Genomic DNA, 15,554 nt, shown 5'->3' with positions numbered 1-15,554 from the left:
TTTATTGCTCTTTGCTGGATGTAATGCAATCTCTCCCCATTTTATTGCTTGTTTATTGAACACGTTCATATGCTTGTATATGTGCATTCGATACAGAGTGTGCCTGGCTTTTAGAGAATGAGTCTGATCTCTGGAAGCTCGAGTGGCAGACCAGGAATTGTTGAGGCAGACAGATTTATAGAGGAGACCTTCAGGGATATAGTTGAAAAGTTCCACTTCCACTCTGGCAGCTCTGGTGCTGCCTTATAGGAGAACGATCACTTGAAAGGAAAGCATCACTTTAGTTACGTGATCCTGTAGCTAAGACCAACCTGCCAGGGGATACAGAATCCTTTTGCACCGAGGATGTGCTCCAGTGGCATGTGTCCAGTACGGTAGGGTTAAGATGGCTATTGTAGCTGATGATTCAGTTGTTAGGAATGTATGCAGCTGGGTGGCTGATGCATGTGAGGATCACTTGGTAACTTGCCTGCCTGGTACAACGTTGGCAAACCTCATGTGCCACCTAGATAGGATTTTAGACGTTGCTGGGGAGAAGCTGGCTGTTATGGTACACGTGGGTAGCAGTGGGTACATGTGAGTACCGATGCTATAAAAAAAATGTGGAAGGGTTGTTCTAGAAGACAAATTTAAGCTTTTAGGTAGGGAGCTGAAATCTCAAACCTCCAAGATAGTATTCTCAGAAATGCTCCCATTCAACGTGCAGGATCCCAGAGGCAGGCACAGCTCTGGAGTCTCAGTGCGTGGACAAGGCAATGATGCAGGGAAGGGGACTTTAGATTTGTAAGGAGCTGAGCAACATTTTGGTGAAGGGGGAGCCTATTCCAAAAGAATGGGCTCCATCTTACCCAGGGTGGAACCAGGCTGCTGGCGCTAACACTTAAAAAGGAGTCAGAGAAGCTTTTAAACTAGATTATGGGGGGAAGCCGACAGTCACTCAGGAGCACACAGTTTGGAGGGAGGTATCCTCAAATCTTACTGGCATAAAGGGGAAGTTAGAATATCCCAATAGAGAGGTTATGATAAATGCAGAAGTAGCCCAGGTGCATTTAAATAAAGAACAGAGAGATAATGCTAAATGACCCATTTTAACTACTAAGCAGGCTATGAATACAATTTTAAAAAATCATACTTTGAATTGTCTGTATGTGAATGCCAGAAGTCTAAAAAATGAGCTTGGATAGTTAGAATGTATGGCACTGAATGAAGATGCAGACAAACATCTCAGAGATCTGGTGGAATGAGAATAACCAATAGGACACTAGGATACTAGAGCACAAATTATATTGAAATGATAGACTGGGTGGTGCTCTATGTTAAGGATGGCATAGAGTCAAACAGGATAGAAATTCCTTATGTGATGGGGAAAAGTATAACTGTGAGGGTATACTATTGTCCACCTGGCCAGGTTGAAGAAACAGCGAAATGCTAACAAATTAGGAAACGCAGTAATAATGGGAGATTTCCATTGCCCCAGTATTGATTGGGTAAATGCCTTGTTGGGACATGCTAGGGAGGTAAAGTTTCTAGATGCTATAAACAATTGCTTAATGGAGCAGACAAGAGGGGAGAATACTCTAGATCTGATCCTCACTATGATGAAGGAACTGGTGCAAGAGGTAACAGTGATGGGGATGCTTGGTAATAGTGATAACCTAATCAAATTTAATATAATCACTGAAGGGAGGACCTTATGGAAGACTTCTACAGTAGTATTTAACTTTAAACAAGGAGACTATGCAAAAATGAGGAAATTATAAAAAACTAAAAGGAGCAGTTACCAAGGTTAAACATTTGCATGAGGTATGGATGCTGGTTAAAAATACCATCTTGGAAGCCCAGACGAGATATAGTCCATGCATTAGAAAAGTTACGAAGATGACCAAGCAACTGCCATCATGGTTAAATAGTGAGATGAAGAAGGCTATTATTACCAAAAGGACATCTTTCAAAAAGTGCAAGGTGGATCCAAATGAAGAAAACAAAGAGCATAAGCACTGGCAAGTTAGATGTAAAGTATTAATAAGACAGGTCAAAGGAGAATTTGACAGGAAGATTGCCAGAGAGGCAAAAACCAAAATTAAAAATGTTTTTAAATAGATTCAAAGCAAGAAGCCTGTGAGAGAGTTGATTGGACCACTAAAAAACCAAGGAGAAAAGGAGCACACGGGGAAGACAAGGCCATAGCAGAAAATCTAAATGAATTCTTTGTTTTGGTCTTACTGAGGGGAAATATCTATGCCAGACACATTCTTTGAGGGTGGTGATTCAGAGGAACTGAAGCAAATCACGGTGAACCGGGAAGCTGTAATAGAGCAATTGTCAAACTAAAAAGAGTAACAAATTCCCTGGTCTGGATAGTATACACGCCAGAATTCATCTACAGTATCTGAAGATTGGAGAGTGGCCAACATAACACCTATATTTAAAAAGGGTTCCGGGGTGATCCTGGAATCTACAGACCAGCAAGTTTAATATCAGTACGAGGAAGCTATTTTGAAGAACAAAATTACTGGCTAAGGAAGTCTTGTCTTATAAATTTGTTGGATTTCTTTGAAAGAGTTAATAAACATGTGGACACGGGTGAGTCAGTTGCAGTGTATCTGGACTTTCAAAAGGTGTATAACAAAGTCTCTCATGAGAGGCTCATCAGGATCATGGGCTAGGAGGCATTGTCCTATTGTGGCATGGTAACTGGCTAAAAGATAGAAACAGAGAACAGGACTGAATGGTCATTTCTCTCAATGGAGAAAGGTAAGTAGTGAAGTGCCCCAGGGATTTGTACTGGGACAGATGTTTTTAAATATGTTTATAAATGATCTAAAAAAGGAGAGTGAGATTGTCAAATTTGCAGATGACATAAAATTGTTCAAAGTAGTTAAATCACAAGCCAAGTATGAGGAATTTCAAGAGGATCTTGCATGACTGGGGAATTAGGTGTCTAATCAGCAAGTGAAATTTAATGCCAAGTGCAAAGTGATACATATTGGGAAAAAGAATCCAAATTATAGTTACATGATGCTGGGTTCCATATTAGGTGTTATCACCTAGGAAAAAGATCTTGGAATCATTGTGGACAATACTTTGAAATCCTGTGATCAGTGTGCAATGGCTGTCAAAAAAAAAAAGCAAACAGAATGTTAGGTATTTATAAGGAAAGGAAAATAAAATGGAAGATATAATGCCTGTTTATACAGTAAATGCATGGTGCGAACGCACCTTGAGTATTGTGTGCAGTTCTGTTTCCCTATCTCTAAAGAGGTGTAGCGGAACTAGAAAAGGTGCAGAGAAGGATGATCAAAATGATAAAGGGATTGGAACAGCACCCTATGAGGGAAAACTAAACAGGTTAGGGTTCTTCAGCTCCTACGAAGTTGGAGGAACTCCTCACAAACCTGAGAGCGTGCTTGCAGTCTCTCCTGGATTAGTTGGTCATTCATTATTGTCCCTGCTCTTTTTGCCCCCCTGTGTGATATAATTGGCCTCTTTCTGTTCCAGGTACCTTGTTATCATCAATGGTGATGTCAGCTGACCACCCTGGACTAACGTTTACCCTCAGCCTCTTACGGAGCGAGCCCACCTTTAACCAGCCGGTTCAGCAGTGGAGCTTCATCTCAGACTTTGCTGTACGTTCATGGGCACAGATTTCTATCTCTCTGTGTAAGCCCAAACAAGGCACAATTTCCTGCAGTCAGACTCTTGGGCTTCTGCAGTGTATTTTAGTTTAAGCTGCTTTAAGCCTTGGATCAATGAGGAGGAGAAAATGTTGGAGGAATAACAGAGGTAGATTTATTTATTTATTAAGTTTATATACCACTTAACAACATTGCTAAGTGGTTCATGGGAAATACATGTATAATGAGTTTTCAATAAATATACCATAAAAGATAAAGCAAAATAAAAGCAATAAAACAAAATAAAATCAATAAAATAATACAGAGACAAATTCCATTATTTGAGTACAAAAGCATAAACACAAAAGTACAAGGATTTATTATTCAATTCAACACACTGTTAATGATATGTTTTTATGGAACACTGCTCCTGGTATTAAAAATATGCCATTTTTAGCTTTGTGCCCCTAATTCATTTTCTTTTTCTCCCTTGTGCCTTCCTCTTATTTCCCTCATTATTTCTAATTCATGATCCCGTGTTCCATGAGCTCTTTAGCTGTCATGCTGAAGTCAGATAACATAGCAACATAACATAGCAGATGATGGCATAGAAGGACCAAGTGACCCATCCATTCTGCCCATTTGTCTTATTCTCTGGTTCTCTTCTGCTTTAGGTAGATGAGTATATAAATCCCCACACTTCACAAGCACTACCTCAAGTAACCCATGTATTTTATGCGTCCTCTCAAGCCACGATCACAATTTCTTTGGCACAGAGTTCCTCTTGGGATTAACAGCCAAAGCTAGCAGTCTGTCAGGGAGATGGACAAGCCAGTTTTGAAAGAGTGTATTATTTCTTTCACATAATGAGAGAAACAATATATATTTACTGTATCAGATAAGTAAGGATAACCTTTATCACCCCGATCCATAAAGGCCTCAAGGATAGTTAGCGATTTAAGGAGGGAGAGGTGACTTAACAGATGCCTTTAGGTTTGGGATTAGTTGGCGATAATAAAGACTAGATCCATGCACAGTAAAAGCAATAGATCTTAATAATAATTTCCAAAGGCATATGAGATTAACACCAGAATGCCTTCAGTGATGTAACCTTGTTAGAGATGTTTCCTAGATATTGAAAATGCAAAGTGCATTATTTCTTAAGAGAATCAAAAACGCGCTAATTCTCCTATTCATTAGAGATGAGCTTCATTTTTTCGTATCGGGACATATTTCGGTTCAGGTGCTTCATCGAAAATTTTGTTATTCAGCGGATCGTTTTTTGTCGGCACAGATTGGGAAAACGAGTCGGAAAACAAATCGAAAAAAAAACTAATCGGAAAAAAAGCACCCCAACCCTTCAATTTTACTTTCTTACAATCCCTCCCACCATCCCGATCCCTCCCCAAGACTTACTAAAAGCCCTGGTGGTCCAGCGGGGTCCCGCGAGCGATTTCTCCCTCCGGGCCGTCGGGCCTGCTACGAATCAAAATGGCACCGATGGCCCTTTGCCCTTACAATGTCACAGGGGCTACCGGTGCCATTGGTCGGCCTCTGTCACATGGTAGGAGCAATGGACGGCCGGCGCCATATTGTGCTCCTACCATGTGACAGGGGCCGACCAATGGCACCGATAGCCCCTGTGACATCATAAGGGCCATCTGCGCCATTTTGATTCATAGCAGGCCCGACGGCCCAGAGGGAGAGATCGCTCGTGGGACCCCGCTGGACCACCAGGGCTTTTAATAAGTCGTGGGGAGGAATCGCAATGGTGGGGGGATTGTAATACAGTAAAATTGAAGGGTTGGGGTGGGGTTTGTTTTTTTTTAAATAAATGTGCCCCCCCCCCCCCCCCCGCACTAACCGGAAAAACGAGTTTTCCCCGAAGTTCAGGGAAAATCCATTTCATGGTTCAGGTCCCCCGAACCACAACGAATTAGGCAATTTCGTTGAAATTGCCTAATTCGTGATAAACGAATGCATATCTCAACTATTCATGCTGTGTTGTTTTTGGCAGGTACGCGACTACTCGGGCACTTACTCTGTGAAACTTATCCCCTGTACTGGAGCTCCTACCCAGGAGTATACTCAGCCTGTCATCTGTAATCCACGTGAGCCTATCACCTTCCACCTGGATATCCGGTTCCAACAGGTAAAATCATCTAGATCAAAAGCTAAACATTTTAAAGTGTATTTTTCACAGGAACTTCAACACATAAAACAGCATGTTGCATGCAGAAGTGGCCTTTCATACAATTGCCCACCCAATCTGCGGGTAAACTTATGTGCATGTGTCATTTTCAAGTGTAAGTTTATCCAGAGTGAGCTGGGGTGTTTCTGGAGGTGAAATTAGGGAGGGATTTTGAGCTTATATGCATACTTTATGAAATCCAGCAGTCTGGTCATATGATTTTAGGGAAAATTTGTGTGCACCAAATAGCAGATGTAACTTGTGTAGGGTAATTTCAGTGGGATAACTTCCCTCTGGGAAAAATACTGCAGCTTAGTAAATGACCCCCTTAGATTGTGAACCCTCTGTGGACAGTACCCTGCATATAACCCTCTGTGGACAGTACCCTGCATGTAACCCTCTTTGAACTGCCTAAAAGGTGGAATATAAATCAAATAAATAGATAAATGCTGTATTTATTTATTTTATTTATTTAACTTCTTTTACTATACCGATACTCAAGACCAGGTCTTATCGTACCGGTTTACAATAGAACAGGGGGAAACCAATTAACATCTAGGTAGAAAGTAAAGTTACATTAAACAGGGAGCGTAAAAACATGGGAGATGGAAGACAGGACAGATTTTAAACTATAACAACTGGAGAGTGATAAATATAATCAACAAAAACAATGTTAATGATACATAAACAGATTTATCCTAGGCGATTATTAACATGGTATGTCCAGTGGGAGGAGGAGAGGAGGGGAGGTGAGTAGGGGGGGGGAGAGGGAAATGGGGAGGGGGGGAGGGATTAGGGAGAGGTTGAAGGGTGAGAGTCAGTGTTGGTTGAAAGAGGTTCCTTCAACGGTAGGCTTGTGCGAACAGCCAGGTTTTCAGTTTCTTTCTGAATGTTAGATGGCATTGTTCCTGGCGTAAGTCTTGGGGAAGCGAATTCCAATGTAGCGGACCTGCTGTCGAAAGTGCTCGCTTGTGAATAGAGTTGTGGACCGAGGATTTGTTGGGGGGGGGGGGGGGGGCCTTGAGCGAACCTTTGTAGGCAGTTCTGATCGGCCTTGCGGAAGTATGTAATTTGAGAGGGAAGGTGAGTTGGAGTGTGGATTGCTGGTAGACGGATTTATGGATGATAGTGAGAGCCCTGAAAATTATTCTATATTGGATGGGAAGCCAGTGTAAGATTTTTAGGATTGGTGTGATATGGTCCTTGCGACGTGTGTTTGGAAGGATCCTGGCCGCTGCGTTTTTCAGCATCTGTAGAGGTTTGGTAGAAGAAGCGGGGAGACTGAGTAGTAGAGCGTTACAATATGGCTTGAAGCACTGAACGGAAATCCTGGAAGTGTAAGAGCGGTCTTAGTTGCTTCAGGACCTGTAGCTTGAAGAAGCATTCTTTGGTTGTAGCGTTAATGAATTTTTTGAAATTCATTCTAGAGTCAACGGTGGCCCCAAGGTCTCTGACCTGGCTTGCTAGTGGGATAAATGCATTATTGGCGAAGGGGCTGTTATCGCTAGGGGAGATAACCAGGAGTTCCGTTTTGGACGTATTTAGGACCAGGTTGAGACTCGAGAGAAGAAGGTTGATGGCGTGTAAGCAGTTGTTCCAAAAATTTAGAGTAGAGGAGATGGGGTCCGAGATGGGGATTATGATTTGCACATCATCCGCGTATATAAAATGGGTGAGGTTGAGGCTATTGAGTAGATATATAGGGGCAGATTTTCAGACTCCGCGAATAGGCCTACTTTTGTTTGCACTCCAGGCGCAAACAAAAGTACGCTGGATTTTAGTAGATACGCGCGGAGCCGCGCGTATCTGCTAAAAACCTGGATCGGCGAGCACAAAGCTATCGATTTTGTATTGCCGGCGCGCGCCAAGCCGTGCAGCCTACCCCCGTTCCCTCCAAGGCCGCTCCGAAATCGGAGCGGCCTTGGAGGGAATCCTCTAACGCCCTCCCCTCACCTTCCCCTCCCTTCCTCTACCTAACCCACCCGCCCGGCCCTGTCTACACCCCCCCCTTACCTTTCTCCGGGGATTTACGCCTCCCGGAGGGAGAAGTAAATCCCCGCGCGCGAGCGGGCCTCCTGTGCGCCGGGCCGCGACCTGGGGGCGGGTACGGAGAGCACGGCCACGCCCCCAGACCGCCCCGGGCCGTAGCCACGCCCCCGTACCCGCCCCCAAAACGCTGCCAACACGCCCCCGAAACGCTGCGACGACCGGGCCCGCCCCCGACACGCCCCCTCGGAGAACCCCGGGACTTACGCGAGTCCCGGGGCTCTGCGCACGCCGGTAGGCCTATGTAAAATAGGCTCACCGGCGCGCAGGGCCCTGCTCGCCTAAATCCGCCCGGTTTTGGGCGGATTTAGGCGAGCAGGGCTCTGAAAATCCGCCCCATATTGAACAGGGTAGGGGAAAGTGAAGAACCCTGAGGTACTCCTTGGTTTGATGGAATGGGGTGGGATTCTTTGTCATTTATTTTAACTTTGTAGTGCCTGTTGTTCAGAAAGGATTTAAACCAGAGCAGTGCAGATCCAGATATGCCTATTTCCATTAGACGGTTGATGAGGATAGAATGGTTTACCGTGTCGAACACCGCAGAAATGTCGAGTAGGGCTAGAAGGTATGATTGTCCCTTGTCAAGGCCCATCAGGATGTTGTCCGTTAAAGAAAGAAGGAGGGATTCTGTGTTTAGGCGTTTCCTGAATCTGAATTGAGAAGGGTAGAGAATATTGTGGGAGTCGAGGTAGTCTGTGAGTCGGATGTTGACAAGCTTTTCCATTAGTTTGGCTATAAAAGGTAGGTTTGCAATGGGGCGGAAATTTACAGGGTTGGCTGGATCCAGGTTGGGTTTTTTTAGTAAGGGTTTCAGCGAAGCAATTTTTAAGGAGTCCGGGACAGATCCTTGATTGAGGGAGCAATTTATGATGTCTGCCAGGGGTTTAGCAATGGTGTTAGGGATGGTGAGAAGGAGTTTGGTCGGTATTTGGTCCAATGGATGTGAAGAAGGCTTCATTTTCTTGATTATCGATTCTATTTCCAGGGAAGATGTCGGTTCAAGAGATTCTAGTGTCTGTTTGTGGATAGTTGGAGAAGGGTTAGTGGTTGCGAGGTTTAGTGGTTGCGAGGGGTTTGGAGAAGTGTTAGATGATGCCAGGGGGGGCAAGTAGGTTTTTGATTTTGTTGTCGAAGAAGATTGCCAACTCTGTGGATTTGTTCTGGGCTTCTTCTTCTGGGATGGTAGTGGGTATAGGGGTGGTAAGGGCTGCAACATATGAGAACAGAGTTTTTGGGTCGTATAAGAAGCCGTGTATTTTTTTGGCTTAGAAATCTCGTTTGGTGCGGGTAATGGATGTCCTATAGTAGTTCTTTGCTGTTTTGTAAGAAGCCAGCGAGGAAGGGGAGGGATCTTTCCGCCAGCGTTGTTCTTTGTGTTTTAGATCTTGTTTGAGTTTTCTTAATTCAGTTGAGAACCAGGGTTTTTTGTTCGTGCGGGCCGGATTGATAACTTTTGAAGATACGGGGCAGATTCTGTTTGCTACTGAGTGTGTAATAGTTTGCCAGGAGTTAATAGCGGTATCAGCATCGGAGAGGTCCAGTTTAATTAGGTCTTTGGCAAGGCTGTTGAGAGTGTCCATGGAACAAGGTTTCCTGAACTGGATAGAGGATTTAGTAGCAATAGGGGTCATTTTTTTGTTTTATAGATAATTCTGTAGTTATCAGCGAGTGATCTGACCAGGGGATGGGGGTGCAAGAAGGTGGGGTGATGGGTAAGATGGTTTCGTTCGTGAATATCAGGTCAAGCGTGTGGCCTGCCTTGTGTGTGGGATTGTTTATAATTTGTTTGAATCCCATAGCCTGGAGGGATGAGAGAAGGGCTTCGCAATTAGATGATGGGGTGGGGGAGTCAACATGGATGTTGAAATCTCCTAAAATGATAGCAGGTGAGTTAGTGTTGATGTGTTTGGCTATGATTTCGATGAGGGGAGAAGGGTCGGATTCTAGGAGCCATGGTACCAAGACAAAAGCCCCTAGGCCCCCCCCCCCACCCATTAATACTTATAATGGAATCTGGTGAGTATCTCCACCCATTCCCCAGGCTTCCAAACTCACCCCCATGCAAACTCTTCCAAAGCTTCCCCCCACCCCCCTACAACCCAGGATGCTCCCTGCACCCTCTCAGTTTACCCTATAGCCCTGGGCACCAGAGGAGGCAGGAGCGATCCCAGTTGCTCCTGCCTCGCCAGCGCCATATGCCATTCGTGCCAGTAAAGATATTTGATATCGTACTTTAGCTTTTTGCTTTCACTTAAAACAATAAACAGTGGTGAGAGATGGAAGTCTTGTTTTGTTAGCAGGACAGGCTTAAGAATACTTGATGGCATCGCAGTGTTCTTCAGTCTTGCGGAATTTTAATGGAGACAACCGAACAACCAAATAACAGGAACAGGAGGTGGGATTGTTTATTTTAAAAGCAAAAGCTTCTGGTGGTTTAGTACCAGGACGTTTTAAAGCGCAGGATGGGTGTTAAGAATCTTTGAATATGCATCCCAGATTGCTGGAGACATTCAAACTTTGGCCTCACCCCACTTCAAAATCCTTCTATATACACTTCAAGAGTTCAAAAACTCAAAGCAAGTAGTAATTTTCACTCTATCATTGGATTTTGGATCATTTAACCCGTGTCCCTGCACTCCCGTAGTTGGCCAGGTTTGGAACAGTGTCACATGTGATGTAACTTGGCTTGGTTCATGCGGTTTTGCTTGTGTGGTATTAATTTGACTGGCTTGCAAAAATTACTGCCTTCAGAGGTTTAGGGCTATTGTGGAGTAGCTGCTTAAAGAATTTCAAATATAATGATCTGATAGTAAAACCTCTAACTGCCACAAGGTGGGTATTCCTGCCTGCTATCTCTGCTTTCACAATGCCGAGAGGTACGAACTAGGAAATGCTGTTTTGGGCGTCCAGTTCACGCGGAATCAGGACTGGGATCCTATGACCATGAGCCTTCATTCGCAACTGCCTGGGAATTTCCACAGCCCCTGTTTTATATCCTCACCCCCAACCGGTCTGGTCTAATCATTGCAATGATGGAATTGGGCCGGGGGCCCTGTACAGGGCTCCTTCCAGAACCTTGCACTAATGTGACCTGAATCTGGCCATTAGATGTCACCCTTGAATGAAGGCAACTCTTCTCCTACTTCAGAGGCTGTGAATTCTGCCTTCACACCGTCCCCAGCCAACTTTGGGGGTGGAAGATCTGACCCGGGGCATCGAACCGGGGACCATTCTCATCAGGCCCGTTCATTGGACTTAATGTTTGTAGCTTTATTTTTATTAATGTTTTGACAATTGTAGATCATATATATAGACTAAAAAAATAGACCATGCCCTAGTGTCTACATATTTAAAAATGTATCAGTCCATTTTCTTTAGCTGGGGTCCTAGTTTTATTACTAGTCCTATGACATGATCTCTCATTTATCCTCAAAATTCATAGTAGATGAAAACTAAATATCAGCAGAGTGCATTTTCATGCTACCTGGGCTCACAAATAGATTGTTCTTTGTTACCATTTCGTTTATGTTCGTTTAATGATGTGCTCATTTACATCGCTGCATGAATGTCATCCTATTCTGAACAACTGAAAACTGCATGGTGGCTTATGTGAAAACAAGTTGGTGGGTTCCAGTCCTGTTAGCAGTGGCTAAGTATTCATGTCACAGAAACCACAAACATAATAGAGAGTGTTACCATCTCAGCTGGGTGACCCATGTCCAAAAGGAATGGACTGAGCTGTGCATGGTTTTGTTCCTGGTCCTTGTATGAACTTAGAATGTGAGTAAAACCAGGACTGGCTCAGCCTGCCCCTTTTGATTTGGAGCTATGTGATCATCCTATATCTCTAGACAAGAGAATGAATAAGGAACTCCAAGTAGAAAAGCAGCAGGGTGCCTATATATGAAAGAATTAATTCCCTGGTGCTGTTTACTTGAGCATTTCCACCAGAAAAACAAGTCTGACTGTGCCTATCCTATGAAAGTAAACTGTATTACTTATCCAGGTCTTGTGAGTTTTGCTTTTTTTCTTCTGCCTAAACCCTGCTCAGACTGTACATTTCTTCTTAAGGTCAGTGACCCAGTGGCAGCAGAATTCAGTCTTAATACCCGGATGTTCTTGCTGTCTAAGAGGGAGCTTTGGCTATCAGATGGTTCCATGGGATTCGGAGAAGGAACTGATGTTGCATTTTCTGAAGGTAAAAGAGAAATCTTTTTTGAATAGGGCTTTCAATAATTCCCCTGTACTGATTTCTTAAAGAAGAAGGTTACTGGCAGTATTGAATTTTTAATTGGACTGGGAAGGTCTCCAGTAGTCAAAAAAGGGGGGATAAAGACAGCACAGCATCTCGACCGCGATGTGACAGGAGTGGTCGAGATGCTGTGCTGACTTTATCCCCCATTTTTGACTACTGGAGACCTTCCCGGTCCAGTAACCCCCCTTCTTTAAGAAATCGGGTTGAATAAAATAATTTTTTCTTTCCCGTGTTGGTTCCGGCATTTGTGCCCAGCCTTTACAATGATTTAAATTTCTGCAAATTAAGATTCTCTCTCTCTAACAGACAGCATTTGAGAAGGATTGCCGGTCTCACCGGTGTTTTGAAGCAAACACCCCCGCGATGTTTTCAGGACCCACATTGAGCTTTATACTATGAGTTAAATTCTGAAGGACTCTTAACCTTAAGCTGTTTTTCTAGCGGGCTCCTCAGCTGCTAACACATTGCCCTTTACACAACAGACAAATTTGAAAATTCTGGTCCCCCTGACGCAGCTTGATGCGAAACACAGCCGTGTTGGGGCCCTTCGGATTTATAGTTATGTTCACTGTGAATTGAATTTCGTGCACAGTGTCCTTTGTGCACATGTGAAATAAAATAAAAATAATTCTTGGATGTTGAATTGTTATTGTCCAGTATAATTTATGCCACACATTTTTCTTTTGTGATTGTTCTCTATGTGTATGTTTTTCACTTCACCCTTTTTTTGTGCTATGAACATAGATTTTAACATGTTTGTATAAACAAAAATACACAATACTGACCATGATGTGGACATACAGCATATAGGAGGTCTTTGATAATTTGGTTACACAATTTGGCAACCCTTTTTTTGACTATACAAGTGTGATCAAATCAAAACCCACTTTACTTGCTTTCTTTGACCTGATTTAACTTTCTACAGATGACCATGATCTGCTTAATTTAATTTCTGAACAGAGAAAACTCAAGTCCAGCTGCTTGTGAATCAATAAAGTACTGAACACAAATATCCCACAGAATAAAAAATAATTTTGTTGGTGCTAATTAAGTAAGATTTGTCAGACCTTAGTGAATCAGGCATCCAGTAACATGCAATTCAAGATTCAATTGGTTGACCAGTCCATTTGGATTTTTTAAATTATTTTGTATACCATAGTGTTCACACAAATTAAGAACATAAAAACATAAGAAATCACCATAGTGGGTGAGACCAAGGGTCCATCAAGCCCAGTCTCCTGTTTCCAAAAGTGGCCAATCCAGGCTACAAGTACTTGGTAAGTACCCAAACACTAAGTACATCCTATGCTACTGATGCCAGTAACAGCAGTGATATTTCCTAAGTCAACTTGATTAATAGCAGTTAATAGACTTCTCCAAGAACTTATCCAAACCTTTTTTAAACACACCTACACAAACTGCACTAACCACATCCTCTGGCTGCAAATTCCAGAGCTTAATTGTACATTGAGTGAAAGAATTTTCTCTGATTAGTTTTAAATGTGCTACTTGCTAACTTCATGGAGTGTCCCCTAGACCTTTTATTATCCGAAAGAGTAAATAAGCGATTCACATTTACCCGTTCTAGACATCTCTGTCGAATTATCACATGCAGTTAAGTTGATGTCAATGACATGTTAGTAGCACCTTAATTTGTTTGTGTGAATAGAGCAGAAAAATAAAAGCCGATTTTCTCTCTCACTATACGGATCTGGTGTTGCCCTCAGCAGTTCAATATTCCTCTGTCTCCAGAAGATGGTGCAGACATATGGACTAGTGCTGCAGCTAAGAGTAGGCCGCTCCCAGGAAGGCTATAGGCTCAAGTTTCTGATGAAGCATAAACTGAATCTTTGTAACGCTCTGGATTTCCTCTTTGAAAACCAACTCAGTTGGGGTCTGAGTTCCCACCCTGGCAGATCCCTAATGACTTTCAGGCCGATGCAATACGGATGCGCTAAAACAGTGCATTCAAACTTTGCACCCCCAGTTTCAATGCGCGCACAGACTCTTCCTTCTGGTTGCTTTATGCTGCATTTAAATGAAACACAAATGAAAAGGGCCCCCAAAACCATGCGGGTAGTCAAAAAAGAGCATTCTTAGCGATCTACTCTGCTTCAATTTCAAGAGGTAATTTTTTTTTTCTTAGGCGCACAGCAGAGACGCCTGATTCCTTGACATCCAGGCGAGGAGCTGGATCTGTACCCGGGAACCCAAGTCCTGGACATCCATGCGAGTACCTCCAAGACTTGGGCACTCAGATACAGGCAATTATGAGTGCCCGGATCCTGCTTCTCACATGGATATCCATGTGAGGTCGGGCCTGGGTGCTCGTAACGGTTTGTATGATCCTGCTCCTGTTGCCCTTTCATTAACTGCCTGTTGTGCTATCTCTTAATGCTCCCCCATGTGCCTTTCTCCTGTTGCCGTTCCAGTAACTGCCTGGACATAGCTTTGTGGACAGTAGATATTCATGCATGTTATCTTTAATGGCAATAATTTGGAATTCCACGGGGAAATAATTTGAAATTGACAACTTTCTGAGGTATGCGATGTTTTGTTCACAGTTCAGACAGGCAGAGAGTTAGATTGTCAATGCTGAAAATCAAATCTTCGTGCAGGTGGAGAGGGATACTGAAGGTCAGGAAGAGCAGGCAGGCCTCAGCGGTTGCCAAGCGCCCAAGAACCGATCACATGATGCAAGCTTCTCGGACGCTGAGAAGGAGCTGCTTTGCTGGGTCATGTGTAAAAAATATTCTCACAGGACAAGCAGGATGGTTGTCCTCACAAATGGGTGACATCGAGGATGGAGCCCACCACGGAAAACTTCTGTCAAAGTTTAAACAGAACTTTGACTGGCCCCTACTGGGCATGCCCAGCAAGGCACTGACCCTGCAGCCAGCAGGGGTCTCCCTTCAGTCTTCTTTTTTCCGCGCAGCAGTTGCCACGCGGTGAAAGGAGCTCTCTAACCACGTTCCTGACAGGAATTTGGAAATTAATTTCCTAAGAAAATTTGCCCCTCAGGGGTCTCCCTTCGACAAATTTTTAGTCATCTTACGGAACCCGGTAAGTTTTTTGCCTTTTTCCATCGACTACCGTCGAATTTGGCCCTTGAGGCCTGTTGGCACTTACCGATCCCCAGCCTAAATTTTGGCTTCAGGCCATGGCAACGGGGTTCCGCCGTTGTCCGAATTGTACCCGGACTATGTCCATCACAGACCCCCACAGGGTTTGTGTGATGTGTTTGGGTAGTGAGCATGATGTCCTGACTTGCACCAAATGTGCCTTAATGACACCCAAGGGTCGCAAGGCCAGGATGGAGAAGATGGGGCTCCTCTTCCATGCACCCACCCCAACGCCATCGATAGCATCGACCTCATCGGAACCGGCACCGTCGAAGTTGTACCATCATCGTCAACCCTCCGGTGACCGTCCGCCATCGATCGCTTCT

General features: G+C 43.8%; 1 protein-coding gene across 2 annotated transcripts in view; it reads left to right on the top strand.

Annotated features, from left to right (window-relative positions):
* Positions 1 to 15,554, top strand: part of FREM3 (FRAS1 related extracellular matrix 3) — a 345,523-nt gene that overhangs the window by 295,701 nt on the left and 34,268 nt on the right. For both annotated transcript variants that reach the window (XM_029599602.1, XM_029599686.1), the window contains exons 19-21: positions 3,499 to 3,626; positions 5,632 to 5,766; positions 11,923 to 12,049. In XM_029599602.1, the coding sequence (XP_029455462.1) occupies positions 3,499 to 3,626; positions 5,632 to 5,766; positions 11,923 to 12,049 (390 nt within the window). The remainder of the gene's footprint in view (positions 1 to 3,498; positions 3,627 to 5,631; positions 5,767 to 11,922; positions 12,050 to 15,554) is intronic.

The sequence above is a fragment of the Rhinatrema bivittatum genome, chromosome 1, assembly GCF_901001135.1.
Source record: "Rhinatrema bivittatum chromosome 1, aRhiBiv1.1, whole genome shotgun sequence".
Classification (NCBI taxonomy): domain Eukaryota; kingdom Metazoa; phylum Chordata; class Amphibia; order Gymnophiona; family Rhinatrematidae; genus Rhinatrema; species Rhinatrema bivittatum.
This window is presented reverse-complemented; position numbering and strand designations above follow the sequence as displayed.